The following is a 20,904-nucleotide window of genomic DNA, read 5'->3' as shown; positions in this document are numbered from 1 at the left end:
TTTGTACTCAGTATCGATTTATTAAAAATAATATAAAATTCATACCTTAATACACCAACTACTCTTTGTCTTGTCATTCATTAGTATTGTAACTTATAAGGAGCTGACCTCACGGATTTTTATATTATATTTAATATAAAATTGGGGGTGGGGTCTGAATCACGCTAGCGATACTTCTGATGTTGCAGACGTCTGTAAGCTACGGTAATCGCTTACCATCAGGTGAGCCGTATTTTACCGACCTAATTATATATATTAAAAAAAAAAAAAACTGTTTCAGCTCTCCTAGGTCTCCCTTATATGTTTAAAAGGCAATATTTGCACTAATAAAACAAATGTAACAAATTTTATATAAATGTAACGACCAGTTTTAATGTTTTATCTATCTCTTAATTTGCTTTCTAGAATTTTGACGTAAGCTCCAAAAATTATGTCAAACATTTATCCCTAGTAGGAAAAACCAGGCTTAGATAGATTATTGAAAACGGCCCTAAGACATCTACTTACGTTTAGGTATTCAAAAATAACAACTTAGGTTTTACATTGATTGAGTGTTTCGTACTTAATACTTACATAAGTACTACATATAAAACTATACAACAATACATAGGAAACCATTATTTTTAGGCTTAGCGAAAGCATACAAATATTATATACTTTTTAAAATGTAATTTAACGGTAACCTTAATAACCGCATATCATCTACTAAGTATATAAATCTAACATATTTAATTTTCTGCATAATATATAATTTATAAATAAAAATAATGATGATGATTATGAAATGTGTTGCTAAGCGCAAAACTCGTGAACGCCTAGACCAATTAGGCAATTTTTGTTTTTATTTTGTAAAATTTCTTAAGGAGTGAAAGATTAAGAAATTTCCGCATAAATCTTGTGTCACGGTATTTGTAGTCGCTCTCCTCTGAAACAACTCGATCAATCATTATGACTTTTTAAGATAATTACGGTGTCCCTATTCAAATTTCAATTTTATTTAAAGTTAAATGGGATGAATGAGGTCTGGCGCGAACTTGAGAAGGCCTATGTCCAGCAGTGGACTGCAATAGGTTCAACTCACTGACTGACTGAAACTTCAAACCTATGTCAATACACAAGACCGAACGACATCTGTCGGTTCAGCTAATTATATAAAATTGTATACTTCAAACTGCTTCCACTATTTCAATAACTTATAATAACGTATTGTACCTATAAGTTTTTATAAAAATTATATTTATTGAAAAAAATCTTTAGAGAGATTTTAAGCAGTCTTATTTATTTATTTTAATAAACAAATCTGAAGAAGATTTCAACAGAACAGATAAAACGTATTTTTCTCGATCAAATTGATATCGTTGGCGAATACTGTTAAAGTATAGGTTAGTATATATTTTTTCTTCAACCCATTAATGTAGCAAATAATTCAACACAAGTCAAATTTAAGGGGAATTTCTATCTTCAACTTGTCAAAATATACGAATAATTCAACTGACAAATTATTTCTATTTCCATTGTGCACAAATGTTTATGCCATTTTAATATCTTTAACGCTCAACAACAACATCGCTCTAACATTGATTTTATCTTGAGTTGAAAAAAATTGCTTGACTTTTGAGAATTTCTTTTTGGCATCCTGATAAACTTTTACATTTTATCTCGTGACACATACAACTCTTATGCGTCAATTGGACACTCTTCAGCTCTACTGCCACCTCCATTGTGCCACCGTTTGTAGTTATAAGAATCTAAAACTTCGTAATCATAATCTCTATAGTTTAAAAGATCTTCTAAACGATTTACTGCGTTAAAGTCTCTTATATCAGTCAAAACTGGTGGTACTCTGGCTATACCTGCTTCCATTGTAAGATTAGCGAAATATTGGTCCTGAAATTAAAAAAATATCATAATTAAAATTTTTGAAGATACGAGTGTCTTGCAAAAGTAACGTCTTAAATTTATAAGCATTTAGAAAAAACGTGATTCGGTAAAAAATATGTAGTGTCACGCGAATTTTTTTTTTTACTTAATTTTATTATTAATCAATGTTCGAACCTGATCTGGTCCCACGGTGTTGACATCAATAATCTTCTTGCGTTTATACTGAAGCCTATAAACGTGTGCGAGCCACATCCTAAGCATTTCTTCCTGAGAGGGCAGTTTGAATTTACCAGCAATCAACGATGCTATATACTCCGCCTGCAAAATATACTTCCTATAATTTTCCGACTTTACATTTCAATTATACAATAATGACAATCAACATTCTTTGGTCGATTATTTTTAAACGAGAAATCACTGACCAAAAATAACTTAATAGGACATTGTAATTGACGGTTTTCGAAGTACGATTAAGGAACCATATCATAAAGATTAAAAAAACACACCTGGGCATCCATCACTCTGGTAATGACTTTGTTCACAACCCCTATGAAGCTCATGCTGGGATGCCTGATGTTGATAATGTTTTGGTGTAACGGCAGAATAAACTTGCCAGACACCGTGAGCCCAGAACTTTCATCCAAAAAGGGATGATAATACTCATACCCTATGGAGAACCAAATTAAACAATAATTACAAAATCACAAGTAGGTATATAATTACCTTTTTCAATACAATATTATAATGTTTTTTTTTTTGCATGAATAAAAAACGTATCATTTTATACCTGTACAAAATATGACATCATCCACTTCTTCTACGGTACCATCCTTGAACACGACTCCGTTCTTCGTAAATCCTTTGATATCCGGTTTTTTAACGTAATGATCGGAGAACTTGGGTTGGTTATAAACTAAATGGTGGCTGTGTACTAGTTTATTTGTTATATTGTGTAACTGCGTAGCGAGATCTAACCCTGAAGATCCAGCACCAACTAACAATACCCTACGATCTTTATATGTCTCAGGCTCTTTGTAATCGTGGCTATGAATCACTGATCCTGTAAAAATGTAACAAAATGGTAACAAATTCCATCTTTTGAATACACGGAAAGTCGGATAGATTCCCACAAACGTAAACGTAAGGTATTGAAAAAATTAAAGAATTTTCGCATTTTTATTTTTATTTTATGTAATATAAATACACATCTACCATTAAAAACGTCCAGGCCAGGAAACTTGGGCAGTAACGGTCTTACATATTGACCGTTTGCTATGACAACAAAGTCGCAGGATACTGTGTAGTTGTTTCTCTCTTCAGTCTGCGTGTACGTCAACTCCCAGTGTTGATCTATCCATCTAATGGCTTGTACGAAGCTGCGAACCTGTAAAAAAGATGGAAATCATAAAAATGGAATGGTTTGTTGTATGCAAATATATATAATAAAATCTGTGAATGTGAGTCGAACGTGAATTCAAATGGTTAGAAAGTATTTTTTGTAACGTAGTTATGGAAATAATAAGTTTTTTAATTAGTGTTCTTGAAATTAATTTTGTATATTTTTTTCTTAGTTTAGCCATTGAAGCTTAGAATCTTATACTTTTATACAAAATTATTAATCTCTTTCTTATTAAACTATGCTATTTAACGTTACTTTATATTTTCTATAAATTAAAACTGTGTGGTCTTCTTACAGGTTAGCAGTAGTAGGGCAGTAGTGTAATCAATAATAACAATTAAAATCACACTACCACAAAAATTGACCTCTAAACACCATCTTATAATGTAGTATCATGGTACTGTAGGTACCTTAAAATTAAATTATTTTAGTAGGGTTGTATAATTATATAGAATACAAGAATTTCTTATTAAATAATTGTGTTTGCTCGCAAACGAAAAAAAAACCGACTTCAATTACATCGACGAGTAATACAACGTAGATCGACGAAAAAATACTCAAGTAACTGTGCGTTATCAAAGATTACTCAAAAAGTAGTAATCAGATCTCAATGAAATTTATAGTGACCACATGACAAACATTAACTTTCGATTAAATTAAAAATTATGAAAATCGGTACACCCAGTAAAAAGCTATTGCGGATTTTCAAAAATTTCCATCAATTTCTCTGGGATCCCATCATCAGATCCTGGTTTCCTTATCATGATACCAAACTAGGGATATCTCCTTTCCAACAAAAAAAGAATTATCAAAATCGGTGCATCCAGTAGAAAGTTATGCGGTATAATACAACGTAGGTCGACGAAAAAAGCGTCAAGTAAAAAAGCATTATTAGATATAGCTCGAAAAGTAGTTGTTAGATCTCAAATAAATTTAAATAGGACCAATTGGCACACACCACCTTTCGATTAAAAGAAAATTTGTCGAAATCGCTCCACCCAGTCAAAAGTTCTGATGTAACATACATAAAAAAAAATACAGTCGAATTGAGAACCTCCTCCTTTTTTGGAAGTCGGTTAAAAAAATACATAACTTAATAAGAAACTCAGGCACTTATCAGAAACGAAAATTTACATTCAATTTCAAGGCTATTTATAAAAATAGAATTAATACTGTCACTTTTCATACAATGCTTTCAATCTACATCTTTTTTATGTCGTTTGCGTTCACGTCACGTGTTAAATAGTGAGCTAGCCCTTCCGTTACGTATCCTTCAACATCTAACAGAAAAACTTGTACCAAACATTTTATATTGAATATATTTTTTTATTGCGTGCTCATTGTATAATGAATATGAATTGTAATGTATCAAAGAAACTCGAAGTAATTCGTCTCAACGACAACATAAAACATATATATTTAAGCATATCACTTGAGAATAACTCGAGCAAATTTTTATTAAATATATTTTTGTACTAATAATGCCAGATTTAGATTTATAAAGCTTAATTTAAGATGATGTTAGTAACATTATACGTAATACATCATAATTATGTAGACCATTGCTATGTTTTGTTATAAATTAACAAAACAGATTTACGCATATCAATAAATTTCCGCATTAAGAAGAGAACGAGTTTTATTCCACAATACATATATGGGTGCATTAGATTTATTCAATTTCCAGTTGCTAACTAGTATGCGACTAGTGATATTTATTAAATGTAACTATTTGTAGGTATTTATCGTGAGAACCTACTAATATAGTTATAATTTACATTAACATACCTACTTACTTGAATATTCGGCATCAAATCAAAGTGTTTGACGAAAGATTTCAAATATTTGTAGAAGCAAGGTCCGGTTGGATACGAAGGTGCGCTATCTGGAAAGGGAAAGCCGCCAAACTCCATTGTCTGTCGTGGCGTATTAGTTCTGTAATATTATTAGATTAATACCATTAGATTAGTGCCATAATTAAAATAATAGTCATGAAAAAAACAGACAAATTTCAATTTCTATTAAGTAAAAAAGAAACGGGAAAAGTTTTAATCAATCTATAGAAATGTAAAATTTACGCAGGCTTCACTTTTTTTACTTCTTTTAGTTTCACTAACACTACGATAACTAAGTTTAACAATATGTTACAATATAAAGATTTTTAATCGATTTTAGACAATTTAATATAAAAAGTAAAATATAATATAGTCTATCGTCTATCAGGTCAATCTAATGATTTACCTGAGGTATTTATACATGCTAGTAAACACCGGTATTCCATATTCGTCCACGCCCACGTGTGGGTCGAATCTCCACGTGCCTCCGACATATCTTGACGCTTCAAATACAGTGTAATTAACGCCGAACTCCTTCAAATAGCGCGAAACGGCCAGTCCTGAGTAGCCTGCCCCGACTACACATGTGTGTGAGTTTGGCTGGATGAAAAAAATCTTTGATTAAAAAAAAGAAACATTAAGTAGATATTGTTAAAATGTCACTTATCTATATACGAGTATATCTATATGAAATGAATCACCGAGTAGGTATGTATCACCGTGCATAATTTCAGAATGACTGCACCAAATTAGATAATTCTTTTCTCTTGTATTCGTTACTGTCAGGACAAGATTTGTACAAAAGAAAATGAAAAAAATGATATTTTAATGAAAAACAAAACATGGCGATAAGAAGTCGTGTTAACTGATCCAGAGATTAATAAATTTCTTAATATTACCTAAATTGTAACATAATAATTAAAATACATATGACTTGTTTTTTACATCAAGAAAGACTGATTACTGTAGTAAATGTATACCGAACTTTAGTAGAGATCCTCGCGCTTTCGCGTTCTTGCGTACCACATGAGTTTTATTCGAGGTAGGGCACAGCAGTATATAAAATTAAAAAAATATTGAGCAGCCCGACGGGGGAAGTACCTTGATCTTACAGAAGATCACAGCTAAATAATACTATTTTTAAGCAGAGTTGTATTCCTGCGGTGAGTAAGGTGACCAGAGCTCCTGGGTGGAATTGATGATAGGATCCACAATACGCTTGCAATGCTTCTGGTGTTGCCGACGTCTATAAGCTGCGGTAATCGCTTACCATCAGGTGAACCGTACGCTTTGTTTGCTCACCTAGTTATATAAAAAAAACAATCGATGATATTTATTTTTTTTAATTTCTAAGCGTGCTCTATGGATCGCTAAGGAAAATACATTATTATATCAATATAGGTTAAAACGCACACAAATTGCATGATTTGTACGTGCTGTAATTAACCTTCAAACCTAAATAGTCGGTAAATTTCCAATGACATTATTAGAAACTAACACTATTTGTAAACGATGCTCATAATCTCTCAGGCCCGCATTCACATTGCACAACGTATTACGTGCACAGATGTAACGGTATTAGAAATTTTCCACGTGTAGGTATCTAAATACATATCTAGACGCATTTATAAAAAAAAATATTAGAATACTCAAACTAAACATGGATAATTGTGTTTGCAGGCAAACGAAGAAAAACCACCTTCAATAATATTGACAAGTAACACAACGTTGGTAGACAAAAAAACTGTCGAGTAAATACGCATTATCAAAGATGACTCCAAAAGTTGTAATCATATCTCGATAAAATTTAAATGTGACCACATAATAAACATCGGCTTTCGATTAAATTAAAAATCATCAAAATCGGTACACGCAGTAAAAAGTTATGCGGCTTTTCGATAGTTTCCCTCGATTTCTCTGGGATCCCATCATCAGATCCTGGTTTCCTTATCATGGTACCACACCAAGGATATCTCCTTTCCAACAAAATAAAAGAATTTTTGAAGTCGGTTAAAAGGAGGACGGTCTTCTGCTATGTTCTGGGCTAGCGATCTTAAAATACAATGTACTTAATCACCTTTATTGAACTACATCTCTTAAGTTTAAGGTTTTGTGTCCTACTAATGCAGCTTAGGTATAAGTTACGGTTTATGTTCGTAGAGCTCTTTTAGCACGATTGACTAAAAATGAGTTAATAGATAAAATTATCATTACCTAATGTAATAGAACTAAGCAATGGACTATTGTACAGTACATGAACTCTACATTCCATAAGGAAAATTAAATTAAGACAGCAATATGTTCTAACAAACCAGTTCTTGCTGTCTAAATCTGTAATAAAACATAACAAGTTTAATTCTAAATATAAAAATATTTTAAAAAATTAGCTTGTCCCTCTATAATCGACACTGCATTCACGATTTTTTTTTACTCTTCATCTGTCTAGTAAGTATCTTATACCTGCTTCAAACATTAAACAACTAATGTAATTTAAATGAATCTTGGTAAGTCTTCTAATTAAAGACTAAGCAACGAGCTAGCACTCTAGATTATTTTTATCCCTAAACTCAACTGGTACCTTTGAGAGAGGTGATGTTATATACATGTTGTCATTCAAATATGTTAAAGTGTAGTCAATTTTAATTTTAGTTTTATGTTAGAAGAAATTTCAAAGGATATCCCATAAGTATTGAAAGGTTTATTAGTACAGAAATTCACCACAATTAACAGTTTTAGGTCCAAATAACTTGAAATCCGGAATGTGCAACAACCCGCGATCTTACGACACCGGGATCTTACGGGTCACCTTCACTAGCGCACATACTTTATTATGTAAGCTTAATGTACAAAGCCACGGACGGGTCTAGTTATTAATATAATTATTTAAATGAAACTTTTTTTAGAAATAAAAGAACTTTAAAGACGTTGTTTTTTCAGTTTATTTTTAAATTAATTCTTATATATTGTGTATATTCTTATATCTCTATTAATGTTAATATTTGTATGAACATAAATATCCATTCTGAGCGGGAACCGAACCCGCGGCCAACGGTGTATAGGAATCGGCGACACAGCAAACGAACCATTACACCAGAGCGGTCGTTGTTGTCGAAATTTCAATTTAATTTAGTCATCGTTGTGTATATTCATTCAAACATGAATCGACAGAAGAATGAATATATACAAAGATTCAATTGCAAACTAATTGTACTGTTTACAAAAATGAGTATTTGAACGCGATAACTCAAACCAATTGCTTAATTGACAGAAGCATTATTAATGATCGACTTTTAAGTGTTCGTCAATAAAATACCTAGCATACTTAGTGACGTATTTTTTTTTTTATTATCGACTCTATTTTAATTACATATTTTTTAATATTATTTCAACTTTATTCGATTACGATTAGGAGTACCATTTCAAACAATTAAATAACAATAAAAAGATTATTTTTCTTGTACCTGTAACAATCGAAATAAATTTAATGCTCAAGATCAATGTTAATAATAAAGACGATTATATGCGTTTTTTATGGTTCAAAGTCACCTGCTTAAATTAATTAGTTCCACGAATGCGAAAAACAAGATTTCACCATATCAAAAATACAAATATATATTATTTTGTGGAATGGAATTGAAATGCAAGATAGAATGGAAAATCGCGAGGGACACCACACGTTAAGATAACACACAAACACACAATATGATCACACACACACACTTCAGCCTATCGCAGTCCACTGCTGGACATAGGCCTCCTCAAGTTCGCGCCAGACATCCCGGTCTTCCGCAATCCTGATCCAGCCAGATTCACAATATGATCGGAAAGAGTCATCCAGTTTCCTGATTTTAACGCCTGATTTTTTCCAGGTCTGTCATTACTGACTGAGATCTTTACCAGTCTACAAATGATGGTGAAAAATGATGTAGCCGCGGGGCACAGTAGTGCAAGAGTATAATAATAGAGATTAATAATATTTAGAAACCTATATAATAAAAAATATCTTGCTCGTAAAAAATCGGTATACGTAAAGTTACTTTCTTACATAATTTGGATTTACTAATCATGAGATAACCGATCTTTGGAGCGATTATCACATAACTGGAAATAATGCGCGATGAATAGTAAATTAGTTGCCAAAGAACCAAGTTTCTAATTCATATGTGTTTAGAATAAAAGCAACAATAAATAAAACAATGATTTAAGCTATGATCTGATGGGCTTTGTATTCAAAATAATATGGGTCACAATTGTAAATCCATTGTTAGTGCCTATTTCACTGTTTGTAAATATAATTATTCTTTTTTACTATCGAATTCCACTATATTTATGAGGTATTCCTTTTCACGACTATGAATCTAAAGTTGTAGTTTAATAATCGAGGTAAAACAGGTCTTAATGGCCTCCTACTGTCAAAGTCTATTCGTAATATATTTGCAGGATAAACTGTACAAAACAACTGGCGGAACCGACCCATAATAATTCTACGCTTACATTGCAGTTTTGTTTAGTCAATCCATGTAACAATTTGTTTCATATTATTATTTTAATTGTATTGCCACGTGCGTATGCACATAAAATTGTTGTGATCATTGTATACAGAAAATACTTGCAGATATTTGTATTAAAGTGATTATAAGATTTCTTGATAACCGAAGCTAATAAACGTTGTTCACCTTAAATTAATTATTGTAACTAGATCATTGAATTGTATCTGTTTAATTTTTGTCGAACATAAAATTTGTTTTTTTGATATATTGTAATTTTTTAATTTTAATTTAAATTGAATGTCATTATTTTTAACCTTTTAATTGATTGAATTTTGATTTTAGTTTTAATTTTAATTTTGTTTTAATTTTAATATTGATTTTTGTTTCTTTATTGATTTTAATTCCAGTTTTGATTGAATTTTAGTATTGATTTTGTTTTTAATTTTAACTATTGTAATTTTGAATTTTAGTATTTATTTTAATTATAAATATTAATTATTCTAATATTAATTGAATTTTAGTATTGAATTTGGTGATGATTTTAATTTTGTGTTTGATTGAATTTTAGTATATTGATTTTGATTTTAGCGTTGATTGGATTTTGATTTGGTATAATTTGTTTTGTCACAATTGTTAAAACTAACATAGTTTAGGAAAAAAAATTTAACTAACAAAAATATGGACATATGTCTGAATTAAATTATTATTATTAATATTATATTATTATTTATTGATAAGATATTTTATACAGTTTTTTATTCGTTTTAATGTAATAAATAAAACTAGCTGGGCTCTGCAGTTTCACCCGCGTTGATGTGAGGAAAAAAATGGCTGAAATTGAGCAAAAAAAAATACCGACCGTCAATCACGTTTTTTTTTATATACATATTTTTTTTATTATTTAAAAATTTTGATCCACGGGCTCAAAGTGCCCGTGCCTTTTGTTAATAATGCATGCATTATAATAGTACCACAGGCGATTTTTCTTTATTACTACAGATCAACAGTCCTGTGACTGCCTAGTAAAACTAGGACGTGGTCCACGCTGACGGTATTTTTTTTCCTTACTAAATACTGTTTATGGAGAAATATACACATAATTCCTTTCTAATTTCTAACATTATTATTTTTCTTATCTATGTCTATATTTACTTACTTACTTATTTGCTAGTTATCACATATGTACACTTATTTCCTAGTTACCATATATGTACACTTATGTTCTACTTACAATGTACACTTAACCTATGTTACTGTTAGTAAGGGGTTTTTTCTTTTTTTTTCTTATATATATATATATATATATATATATATATATATATATATATATATATAGTTATTATTTATTTATCTATTTATAAATTATCTATTTCTATTATTTATTTAAATAACACTACATGATTATTTATTTATCTATTTATTTATTTTATTTTATTTTATAGGTACATCCACAGAATACATATAAAACATTATATATGATTCACTATTACATTATTATCTAATACGTATCCCATTACGGGGTACACAACATTCCATAATATATTAATGCCATGAAGCAAGTATAATTAAAATTACTTCACATAAAAATTAAAAGAAAAGATCCTACTTGTTAACAATAAAATTCATTAAAAAGGTCTTTAATCAAATTTATATAAAAAAGTAAAGTTCAGTTAAGATAATATTAATAATCAAACATAGCTAGCATTCAATAATAATAAATTCAATAATAAGAAGTTCAATAATAAATATTTAACTTAAATTTAAGTAATCATATCAACATGCAAAATAATTGCTGTTTGTAATTATTTGATAAATCAAAAGGATATAAGAAATCATATATATCTATATATCTAGTTCCTTATTTCTATATCATGAGCCACGCCTGCCCCCAGCATCTTGAGCAGAGCCCTTGCCAGCGACATATCAATCATGTTAACGTTGTTTTTCAAAATTAAAGCCATAATATATATTATTTTAATAATTAATTAATTTCAAAAAACAAAAGCAATAATATATTTTTTTAAGTCGTGGATGCCGGTAGGGCAAGCAATTATCTAAAAATGATATCTAATTTATCTGGAGTAATGGTGAGGTTTTTTCTAAAAAGAGAAGCAACCATCTTAACCGTAGCATATTAATATATATGATAAAAAGTATTTGTTTTAATAAATACTTAACACAGTGACTCTATCGAGCCATATTTAGTAATGTCTGTTGTGTCATATTTACGCATATAAAGCATTCATGTTAATAATAAAATCGCTGGTGTCCATTTGCGTTTTCTGTCAAGGATTTCAGGTTGACGTGACACTTTAAACGACCAAAATTAGCTAGCGTTATCCCACAAATGAATTAAACAGTATGTATGTATACATATTGTACAATCCATCATTATTACTAACCATGACACCATTGCTCAGTGAAGATTCAATGTTTTTATCCGACATTATTGTATTACAACGTCATGACGTGAAGAATTAAGGAGTTTTTTTTAATACCTACACCTGACTCAAAACTGTACTCTTTGCGTTTATCATATTTTATACAGGTAAGGTCTTCTGAATTGCGTTCAATATCATAAAGTCTTATAAAATTAAAGACGCGTTGATGTATTTACGATCATAAAATAATAATTATTTCTAGTAACATCCTGATTCAGCTTCTGTATTAGTTAGGTACTTACATCATCGTACTGAAATAGAATAATACCTCAGAGAAATATAAGGACAGCGATGACATTTATATAATTAATATCATCAATATTGTTTGAAAATAATTATATACCTATAAAGAAAGCCAGCGTTCAATTTACTTGCTATAACAACTGTCTCAGATACAAAATTATATTAATTTAGACATAATGTTTTTTTTTTTTAATTTAAGACATAAGAACTAAAGATTTTTTCGTCGTAGTTTCGAGATGAGGCAATATAAGATCTGCTCACAAACATGGAGAGATATTACGCGATCCGGTTGCGAAACAAGTCTGCACTTTGTGTTCATGACGTTCTACGGTCACACATCAAACGTACAAAATATCGACGCACACTTGTTTTCTCAAAGCTTTGGACCAAATTATACGTTTTTATTACTGACGTAGTTCTAATATCCGTGTATATTGGACACGTATGCCGAAAGTAGTAAACCGTGTGTTCGAATTTTTTTTTATATCCGTAGTTAATACATAATGTTTATAAGAACGACATATTAAATTAAACCACATTTACTACATACCATTTTTAATGTATACAAAAATTAAATGAAGTAGAATGAGACACCTGATAGACATGTGAAAGCACATCGCAAACGCTGTATATACAGAAATAAAAAAAATTAAATACATATATTAAGTTTACTAAAATCGTGAAATTGTACTCATATTAACGTTATATAACTAACAAACATTAAATATCAATCACTTGCTGACCCGGTGAACTTCGTATCGCCATAATATTATTATTTTCGTGAATTATTTCTCGTGATTTAATTGATTACTTGTTTTTTTAATTTTGTTATACAAACCTGTTCCTGGAAATATCGACAACAAGAAAAAAGTAATTTCCAATTTAATATACAATATTATATGATAAACTGATCATTGTGTATTATGATTACATTTATATGTGATCAAAATGATTCAACTTTTTGTTAACCGACTTCCAAAAAGGAGGCTCAATTCGACTGTTTTTTTTTTATGTATGTTACTTCAGAACTTTTGACTGGGTAGACCAATTTCGACAAAAATTTGTTTAATCGAAAGGTGGTGTGTGTCATTTGGTCCCATTTAAATTTATTTGAAATCTAATAACTACTTTATGAGTTATATCTAATAATTCGATTTTACTTCACTATTTTTTCGTCGACCTACGTTGTATTATACCGCATAACTTTTTACTGGGTGTACCGATTTTGATGATTTTTAATTTAATCGAAAGCTGATGCTTATCATGTGGTTACATTTAAATTTCATTGAGATCCGACAGTAACTTTTTAAGTAATCTTTGATAACGCGTATTTACTTGACTATATTTTCATCTACCTACGTTGTATTATTTGTCGATAATTGAAGTCGGTTTTTTTCCGTTTGCGAGCAAATACAATTATAATAAAAATAATCTATATCATATGTTTTTATTAGTCTATCAAACTTACACAGCAATATTTTTTGGATTTCAGAAAGTTTACGGAAACTTTTCGTGTCAGATCTTGTGTATAAAAATGTTATGTAATATATTAAATCATACGCAATTACTCATAACGATAATCCGCATAATGATGTCTGTTTAGAAATATAAAATAATATTTTAATATCTCATTGAGCCTGTAACATTCCACTGCTGGGCATATGTAGGAGAAAGATTGTAGCTTAATCCACCAAGCTGCTTCACTACGGGTTGGCGCCTGGCGGATATGTTCCATACTATGAGTAACGATCGTAATATTTTATCAGTATAATTATAACTTATTTATTCTTAAAATGTAATATTTTCTTATAGAAATTAAATTTGATGCTATCGCGTTTATATTTCCAATCGATATACGAATAAAGAGGGATTTCTAGTATCTCAATATTAATATTTTTCTTATTGTTATAAAAAGGTAAAACTTTAAATTTCATTGAAACAACACATATTATATAATTATTAAAGGTAACGTCCTGATTAAAATTTTGTATCAGATAGTTACATAATCGTACTGAAAACGAATAATACCTCAGAGAAATAGATACCTATTAATAGGGTAACAATGACACTTATAATTTATAAATTAAAATAGATAGAAGGCATTTTAAATGTAAAATTGTGCTCTCCTTCTTCTCGTCCTTAGACCTACAACACCTGTATATTTAACCGCATAAAATTTGGCCAGTATTTTATATTATTTCAGATAAGGAATAAATGTAACTTTTGATGTGTGTCACGCTGGATAGACTCAGTACTTAAATCAATTAACACGGTGTAACAAACCGTAAAATAAATTGATATAAAACTTTGTATTATTTAGATTTAATTGTAAAAAATAACTTACACGTGCTAATCTACTTGTAATAGCTAATTTAAATTTTATGGAAGAACTAAATATGGTCTAAGGTATTTGGTAATCCAAAGTCTATATACAGATAAATATTGAGAAAAAGTATAAAAAGTAGTTAGTATTATAGTTAGATATTATAAGTTACTGCGATGCATTACTTCTTGACAGCATGAATGACATAAGCCTAGATTTAAACCTTCGACCGTCGTCGATTCACCTTTCGCTGAATTTCATGCAAGACATTACTGATTTTGTACTAAAACAAACTGTTTTTTAAAGTGACTGCATGGTTTCTTTCTGATTCTTCTCTGCAGAATCTACATTCCTAATCGGTGGTAGCTTTACTATTATAAATATTAATCACTTTAAAATTTTAATTTATAAAATGACGATAAGAAAGTGCTTTTGAAGCCTATTTGAATAAAGTTGTTTTTAATTTTGATTTTTTGATTTGGATTTTAATAATTCGAAAATTGCTCTAACCGGTTAAGTATAACATTATTATGTAGAGCAATGGCCGCTTAACAATCCTTTTAAGTTAAACATTTTAATTTAAATAATTTCAAATTAATTTACATATTCCATAAATAAAAAATGATATTGTTATATGCTTGAATCTAATGACCGGTTAAATTTTATCGTTAGATACTCGATACACAGAGATAAACTTTGTGTTTATTATTCCGACTTGACCTCTCTAAATAAATTTTTTAAACGTATTTATACAAACATAAAAACAGTAACATGATATTAAAGAATGTGTTTTACCACTCATAAATAATTAAATTAATTAATAATTAATTAATTATTTAAAATATAATAAACGCTTCACACTCATCGGATCACCCAGTACGATTTTCTCCTGTTTTGGGGGTCCGGAAACACACACAATACACAAACACAACGCCCAGACCACGACAAACATCTATATGGTCGATGTTTGAAAATGTTTGTCGTGAGCGGGAATCGAACCCGCGACCGCAAGCGTAACAGCCAGTGCTATGACCGCTGCGCCAACGCGTCGTCAAATAGGTCGTAGTTGTGTAAATAAATATTAATAAATCTTACATGACCTCTCCGTAAGCACAACATTCTTGCTTTATGCATTCGACAAAACCTTGGCAATGCATTGACAATGCCAAGGTTTTAATAAAATATATATATGTCTTCGCTGTGTGGTTGCAGCATGTAGCCACCAACTCTCTTCCCGTGGGTGTCGTAAGAAACGACTAAGGGACGACACAGATTTCACTACCACCTTGGAACTATTTAAGTTGACCGATAGCAGGATATCCATCCAAATGCTGGCTTTAAAATATGCAGGCCGAAGACGGGCAGCAGCGTCTTCGGTGAGACAAAGCCAGCCCTGCGGTCACCAACCCGCCTGCCCAGCGTGGTGACTATGGGCAACACACATAAGTCACGCTATTTTTGGCGCAAACTTGTGGAGGCCTATGTCCAGCAGTGGGCTGCGATAGACAGAAGTGATGATTATGTCTAAATGTAATAGACATGTCTCATATTTACTATGACCTAAATGTCAAATATGCTGATGTTTTTTATTGCTATAACAGAGCATAATGAACTAACGGTGTGGACGCAATATCGACACGCTAAGACCAGTTTATTTATAGATTTGGTAATTATTATTGTATCATAAAAATTTTAAAATTACAATAAAGAAATTATTCTTAAACTTATAATTTCTTTTGTATTTTTAATATCTATTTTTATTTCAAACTAGCTGACCCGGCGAACTTCGTATCGCCTAACACAAACTTTATCGTATGGTATTAAAGTTCAAATTGACTTTTAAGTATTATCACAAATCTTTTGTATGGGAGTATAGAAAAGTGTTGTTTTTAGACTTTTTCAGGAAATTTAAAATTTTTTTTTTAGAATTTTTCTCTCCGTAAGAACCATCCTCGTACTTCAAGGAATATTTTAAAAAAAGAATTAGCGAAATCGGTCCAACCGTTCTCGAGTTTTGCGCTTAGCAACACATTCAGCGACTCATTTTTATATTATAGATTATTATTTAAAACAATTAGTACACTTTATCATATTCAAAGCATAATTAGTACACGTCAAAGCTTAAACGAGTTTCTGGCAAATTAAAAGGAACGAAATTTTCAGGCTTCAATTAAAAACTTGATTTATAAACTTCTTTAGTTTAAAAAATAACTGATACAAGAGGCATCTAAAGAAGAAAGAATATAGAAAGCTCTAATAAAACTAGAGCACATAGTGACAGTGCTAAACTTCAAAAGCTAAATTTACCTTTAAAATTCATCTTGACTTATAGATGAAGAAAACCACCCTAATGAAACACTAATGTTTCGGTAAAAATTCTAAAACTTGTACTTAAAAGTATTCTTCAATCAAACGTGAGAGCAGTGTAGAAGATTGACCTTTAACAATTCTTATTATAATAATTGTGTTTGCAGGCAAACGAAAAAAAAACCTACTTCAATTACATCGACAAGTAATACAACGTAGATCGACGAAAAAATAGTCAAGTAACTACGCGTTATCAAAGATTACTCAAAAAGTAGTTATCAGATCTCGATAAAACTTATATGTGACCACATGATAAACATCAGCTTTTGATTAAATTAAAAAATATCAAAATCGGTACACCCAGTAAAAAGTTATGCGGTATAATACAACGTAGGTTGACGAAAAAAGCGTCAAGTAAAAACGCATTATGAGATATAACTCGAAAAGTAGTTGTTAGATCTCAAATAAATTTAAATGGGACCAATTGACACACACCACCTTTCGATTAAAAAAAAGTTATCGAAATCGGTCCACCCGGTCAAAAAAAAATACAGTCGAATTGAGAACCTCCTCCTTTTTTGGAAGTCGGTTAAAAAGAGGCATTTACACAGAATCGAGACGTTATATTTTTCCTTATTCTTTAAACGTATAAATTAAATGTATTTTTATGTAGAAAATGTTTTTGAGTGTTTTTTTTTTTCGGTTTTCTGCAAATTTATAGTAAATTAACATAGCACGTTTATTTTTTAATTCTGAGGCGTTACGAAGTTTGATGGGTCAGCTAATATGTTCATAATTTTATTATCAGAGGAATTAAATCGCTAACAAATACAAAGACTTTTTTAACGTATGTTACACCATGACTATTGTTTTAAGAAAGTCTTCAACATTTCGCATGCGTATTAGGTATACAAAAATATAGCCCTTAGGAAAGATCTTTATTTTTTTAATTTTGAAGTTTTTAGGAAATCAATTAAATCGTGCAAACGAGGTAAAACAGTCAAGTTACACTTTTCTTCGTCACATCTTAGAAACCTATTTAAATATGAAATAGATATTTTTAAAACAAGTTTTCTAAAAGCACAATAATTTAACACGAGTTTTATTACGAGCGTAAGTAAATATTTTTTTGATAATACGTGTAGAATAAAATTAGCTAAAATTATTAATATATTTAAAAAATCCGACGTCGCAAGATATTCTGACATACAATTGCTTGTATTCTACCTAACTTGTAACCTGTTAACATATTACACAACATTTTATTCTTATTTATACAAATAAATAAAATGTGTGTCTTTTTGTAATAATAAAATAACCGCTTTTTACTAAAAGAATATGGATGTATACACGGTACATATACCAAAATAACATTTTTTACAATTTTTTCTGTCTGTCTGTCTGTTTGTTCCGGCTAATCTCTGAAACGGCTGAACCGATTTTGACGGGACTTTCACTGACAGATAGCTGAAGTAATAAGGAGTAACTTAGGCTACTTTGTAACTTAGCGAACTGAAAAATAACTTTTTTGTTAAATTCCACGCGAACAAAGCCACGCACAGCTACAGAAGATATAAACAATATGTCTTCCGTCAAGATTTCCGTAAATTATGTGTAATCCAAAAAAAATAGATGATCTGTTAATAACGCAAATAAATTACTGGAAGAGAAATGGAACGCTATCAAATTTCACATTTATAGTAAAATAACGGCTTTTTACAGTATTTAAACTTCATAAATATTAATATATAAAACATTATTTTTACCACGCTTTTGTTAGCTTGGGTTGTTTTTTCGATATTACACTAAGTTTAAATTAAAAAAGTAAGTACAGTTAGAGTTTGTATTCAATAAATTCAAATTTGAAAAAATGTGTTACAATAATTGTAATACTATATAAGAGAATAGAAAATATAAAGATTTTTTTCTATTTATAAAATTTACAAATTTTATATAAATGAATCTTACCAAAGATAGCGCGTTGCAACCTAAACATAAATATAAAATAAATAAACACGAACTACTAATTAAATACATTGTTTTTATTTAAAATGTTCACTATTCACTGATATTTTTTACATTCACGTCAACTGCAACTAACTTTTCTTAGTGAATGGAATCGCGTGTCTTGAAGAGCGACCAAACAGCGAATGAGGTTCTACCTCCAGTGAGGGCTGAATGGATTCTAACCAACCTTGGCAGTCAAGGCTCATTGACTTACATACCTGCCGCAGTTCTTAAACTTTACAAAAATTTTAACAGGTAGTTAAATAACAATTATCGCTGCAATTAATCACTCCAAGTTTTAATTTACTATCTTTTCAAAGTTAGTTAGTTTCAAGTTTAATTAGTTATAGTAATAAAAGTTGTGACAGAAAAAAAAGTTTATGAGTATAAAAACAGTTTAAAGTAGTTATAACGGTGTCCTTCTGTGTCCTCGTGTATAATTATAGCCTTTTTAAATATATTATTCAAAGTTGCTTAATACACAATAATAATTAAATTAAAAATCTTACTAATATTGTATGGATGTTTATTCCTTTTTCGCACAAAAACTACCAAATGGATTTTAATGAAAGTTCACAATAATATAGCTTATATATTAGAATAACACATAGGCTATAATTTTTAAAGATAGTGTATGAATTGTCCAAAATATAACGGTAATTGTCAAGAAAGTCGGAAAAATCTGCAATCTAGGAGCTATTTTGGCGTATGCTGAAAAAACTGTAGAGTTTATACGTATAATTATAATGTATGAGAAAAATGTTTATCTTTATTAGTCCTACAAAAAAGTCCGCGACAGCATATATCTACATATCTATTATGTGTAAGCCATTATTGCCAAAACAATGAACCATAAATACAATAAAAATTGATATCTATATATATAGTCCTCCTCATCGATTTCGATGACGGCGACCCAGGGAGTCATGAAGCTTATTCCTCTGATAGGCCCTAATATGGCTCGCCAATCCGCATTCTGTTTTAAATGTCCTAGAGCAAGTGCGACCCGCAAAGTTGTAAGTATGAAGGGTTTAGGTCTCTGTTTATTAGCATGGCGTTTTTCATCAAGCGCTAGAAGTCGATTTTCTTCAAATGATTTAACTTTATATTTGATAGTAGATCGCCAAGATGACCTATTCAATCCGAGTTCCTCCCAGCTTTCGGGATCAATGGCACAAGCATTTAAATTCCTTTTGAGCACATCCTTATACCGTAGATGTTGACCGCCGTACCTTCGTTTACCCTCTGCCATCTCAGAGTAAAAGACCGCTTTGGGTAGACGGCGATCATCCATACGAAGGACATGCCCACACCATCTCAGCTGTCACTGGATAAGCAAAGCCTCCACTCCACACATTCCAGAACCACGTAGGACCTCGGCATTTGGTACATGGTCTTTCCATTTTATTCTCATAACAGATCTCAGACATATTAGGTGAAAAGCGTCAAGCTTTTTCACATCTGATTTGTACGTGCACCATGTTTCTGCACCATATAGGAGGATGGGCGCTAATCATTCCCATCCTCCTAAGAATTGATAATATACTTATTAACCGACTTTAAAAAGGAGGAGGTTACTCAATTCGACCGTATATATACATTATATATCCATATATTTATTACCATATATATATTTCATGTATGTCTGGGATAACTTCGTCGTTTATGAACCAATTTTGATAATTCTTTTTTTGTTAGAAAGGAGATATCCCAAGTGTGGTATCATGATAAGTAAACCAGGATTTGATGATGGAATCCCAGAGAAATCGATGGAAATCCTCAAAAATCGTAGTGACGACTAGTGCGTTTCTTAATTTTTTTTCGTCTACTTTCGTTGTATTGTAATTAAAGTCGGTTTTTTCAGAATCAATTTCGATAAATGTTAGTATCAATATAGATATTGAGAAGATAATAAGCTACTCCAAGTATTTACTAATCCTGCGCAAAAAAAGTTGCGGGTACCAGCTAGTATTGTATA

The 20,904-nt window shown here is 30.5% G+C and overlaps 1 protein-coding gene across 1 annotated transcript; it reads right to left on the bottom strand.

The window, feature by feature from the left end:
* On the bottom strand, nt 1–19,093 carry LOC123662405 (senecionine N-oxygenase-like). The gene is made up of 8 exons (XM_045597246.1): nt 18,888–19,093; nt 5,522–5,715; nt 5,077–5,215; nt 3,094–3,265; nt 2,669–2,941; nt 2,388–2,548; nt 2,056–2,199; nt 1–1,887 (listed from the first exon to the last, which is right to left on the bottom strand). Exons 1-8 carry the CDS (start codon nt 18,954–18,956, stop codon nt 1,678–1,680), a joined length of 1,362 nt encoding a protein of 453 aa, XP_045453202.1. The 5' UTR covers nt 18,957–19,093; the 3' UTR covers nt 1–1,677.
* Between the last annotated feature and the right edge of the window lie 1,811 nt (nt 19,094–20,904).

Source organism: Melitaea cinxia, chromosome 18 (genome assembly GCF_905220565.1).
Source record: "Melitaea cinxia chromosome 18, ilMelCinx1.1, whole genome shotgun sequence".
Classification (NCBI taxonomy): domain Eukaryota; kingdom Metazoa; phylum Arthropoda; class Insecta; order Lepidoptera; family Nymphalidae; genus Melitaea; species Melitaea cinxia.
This window is presented reverse-complemented; position numbering and strand designations above follow the sequence as displayed.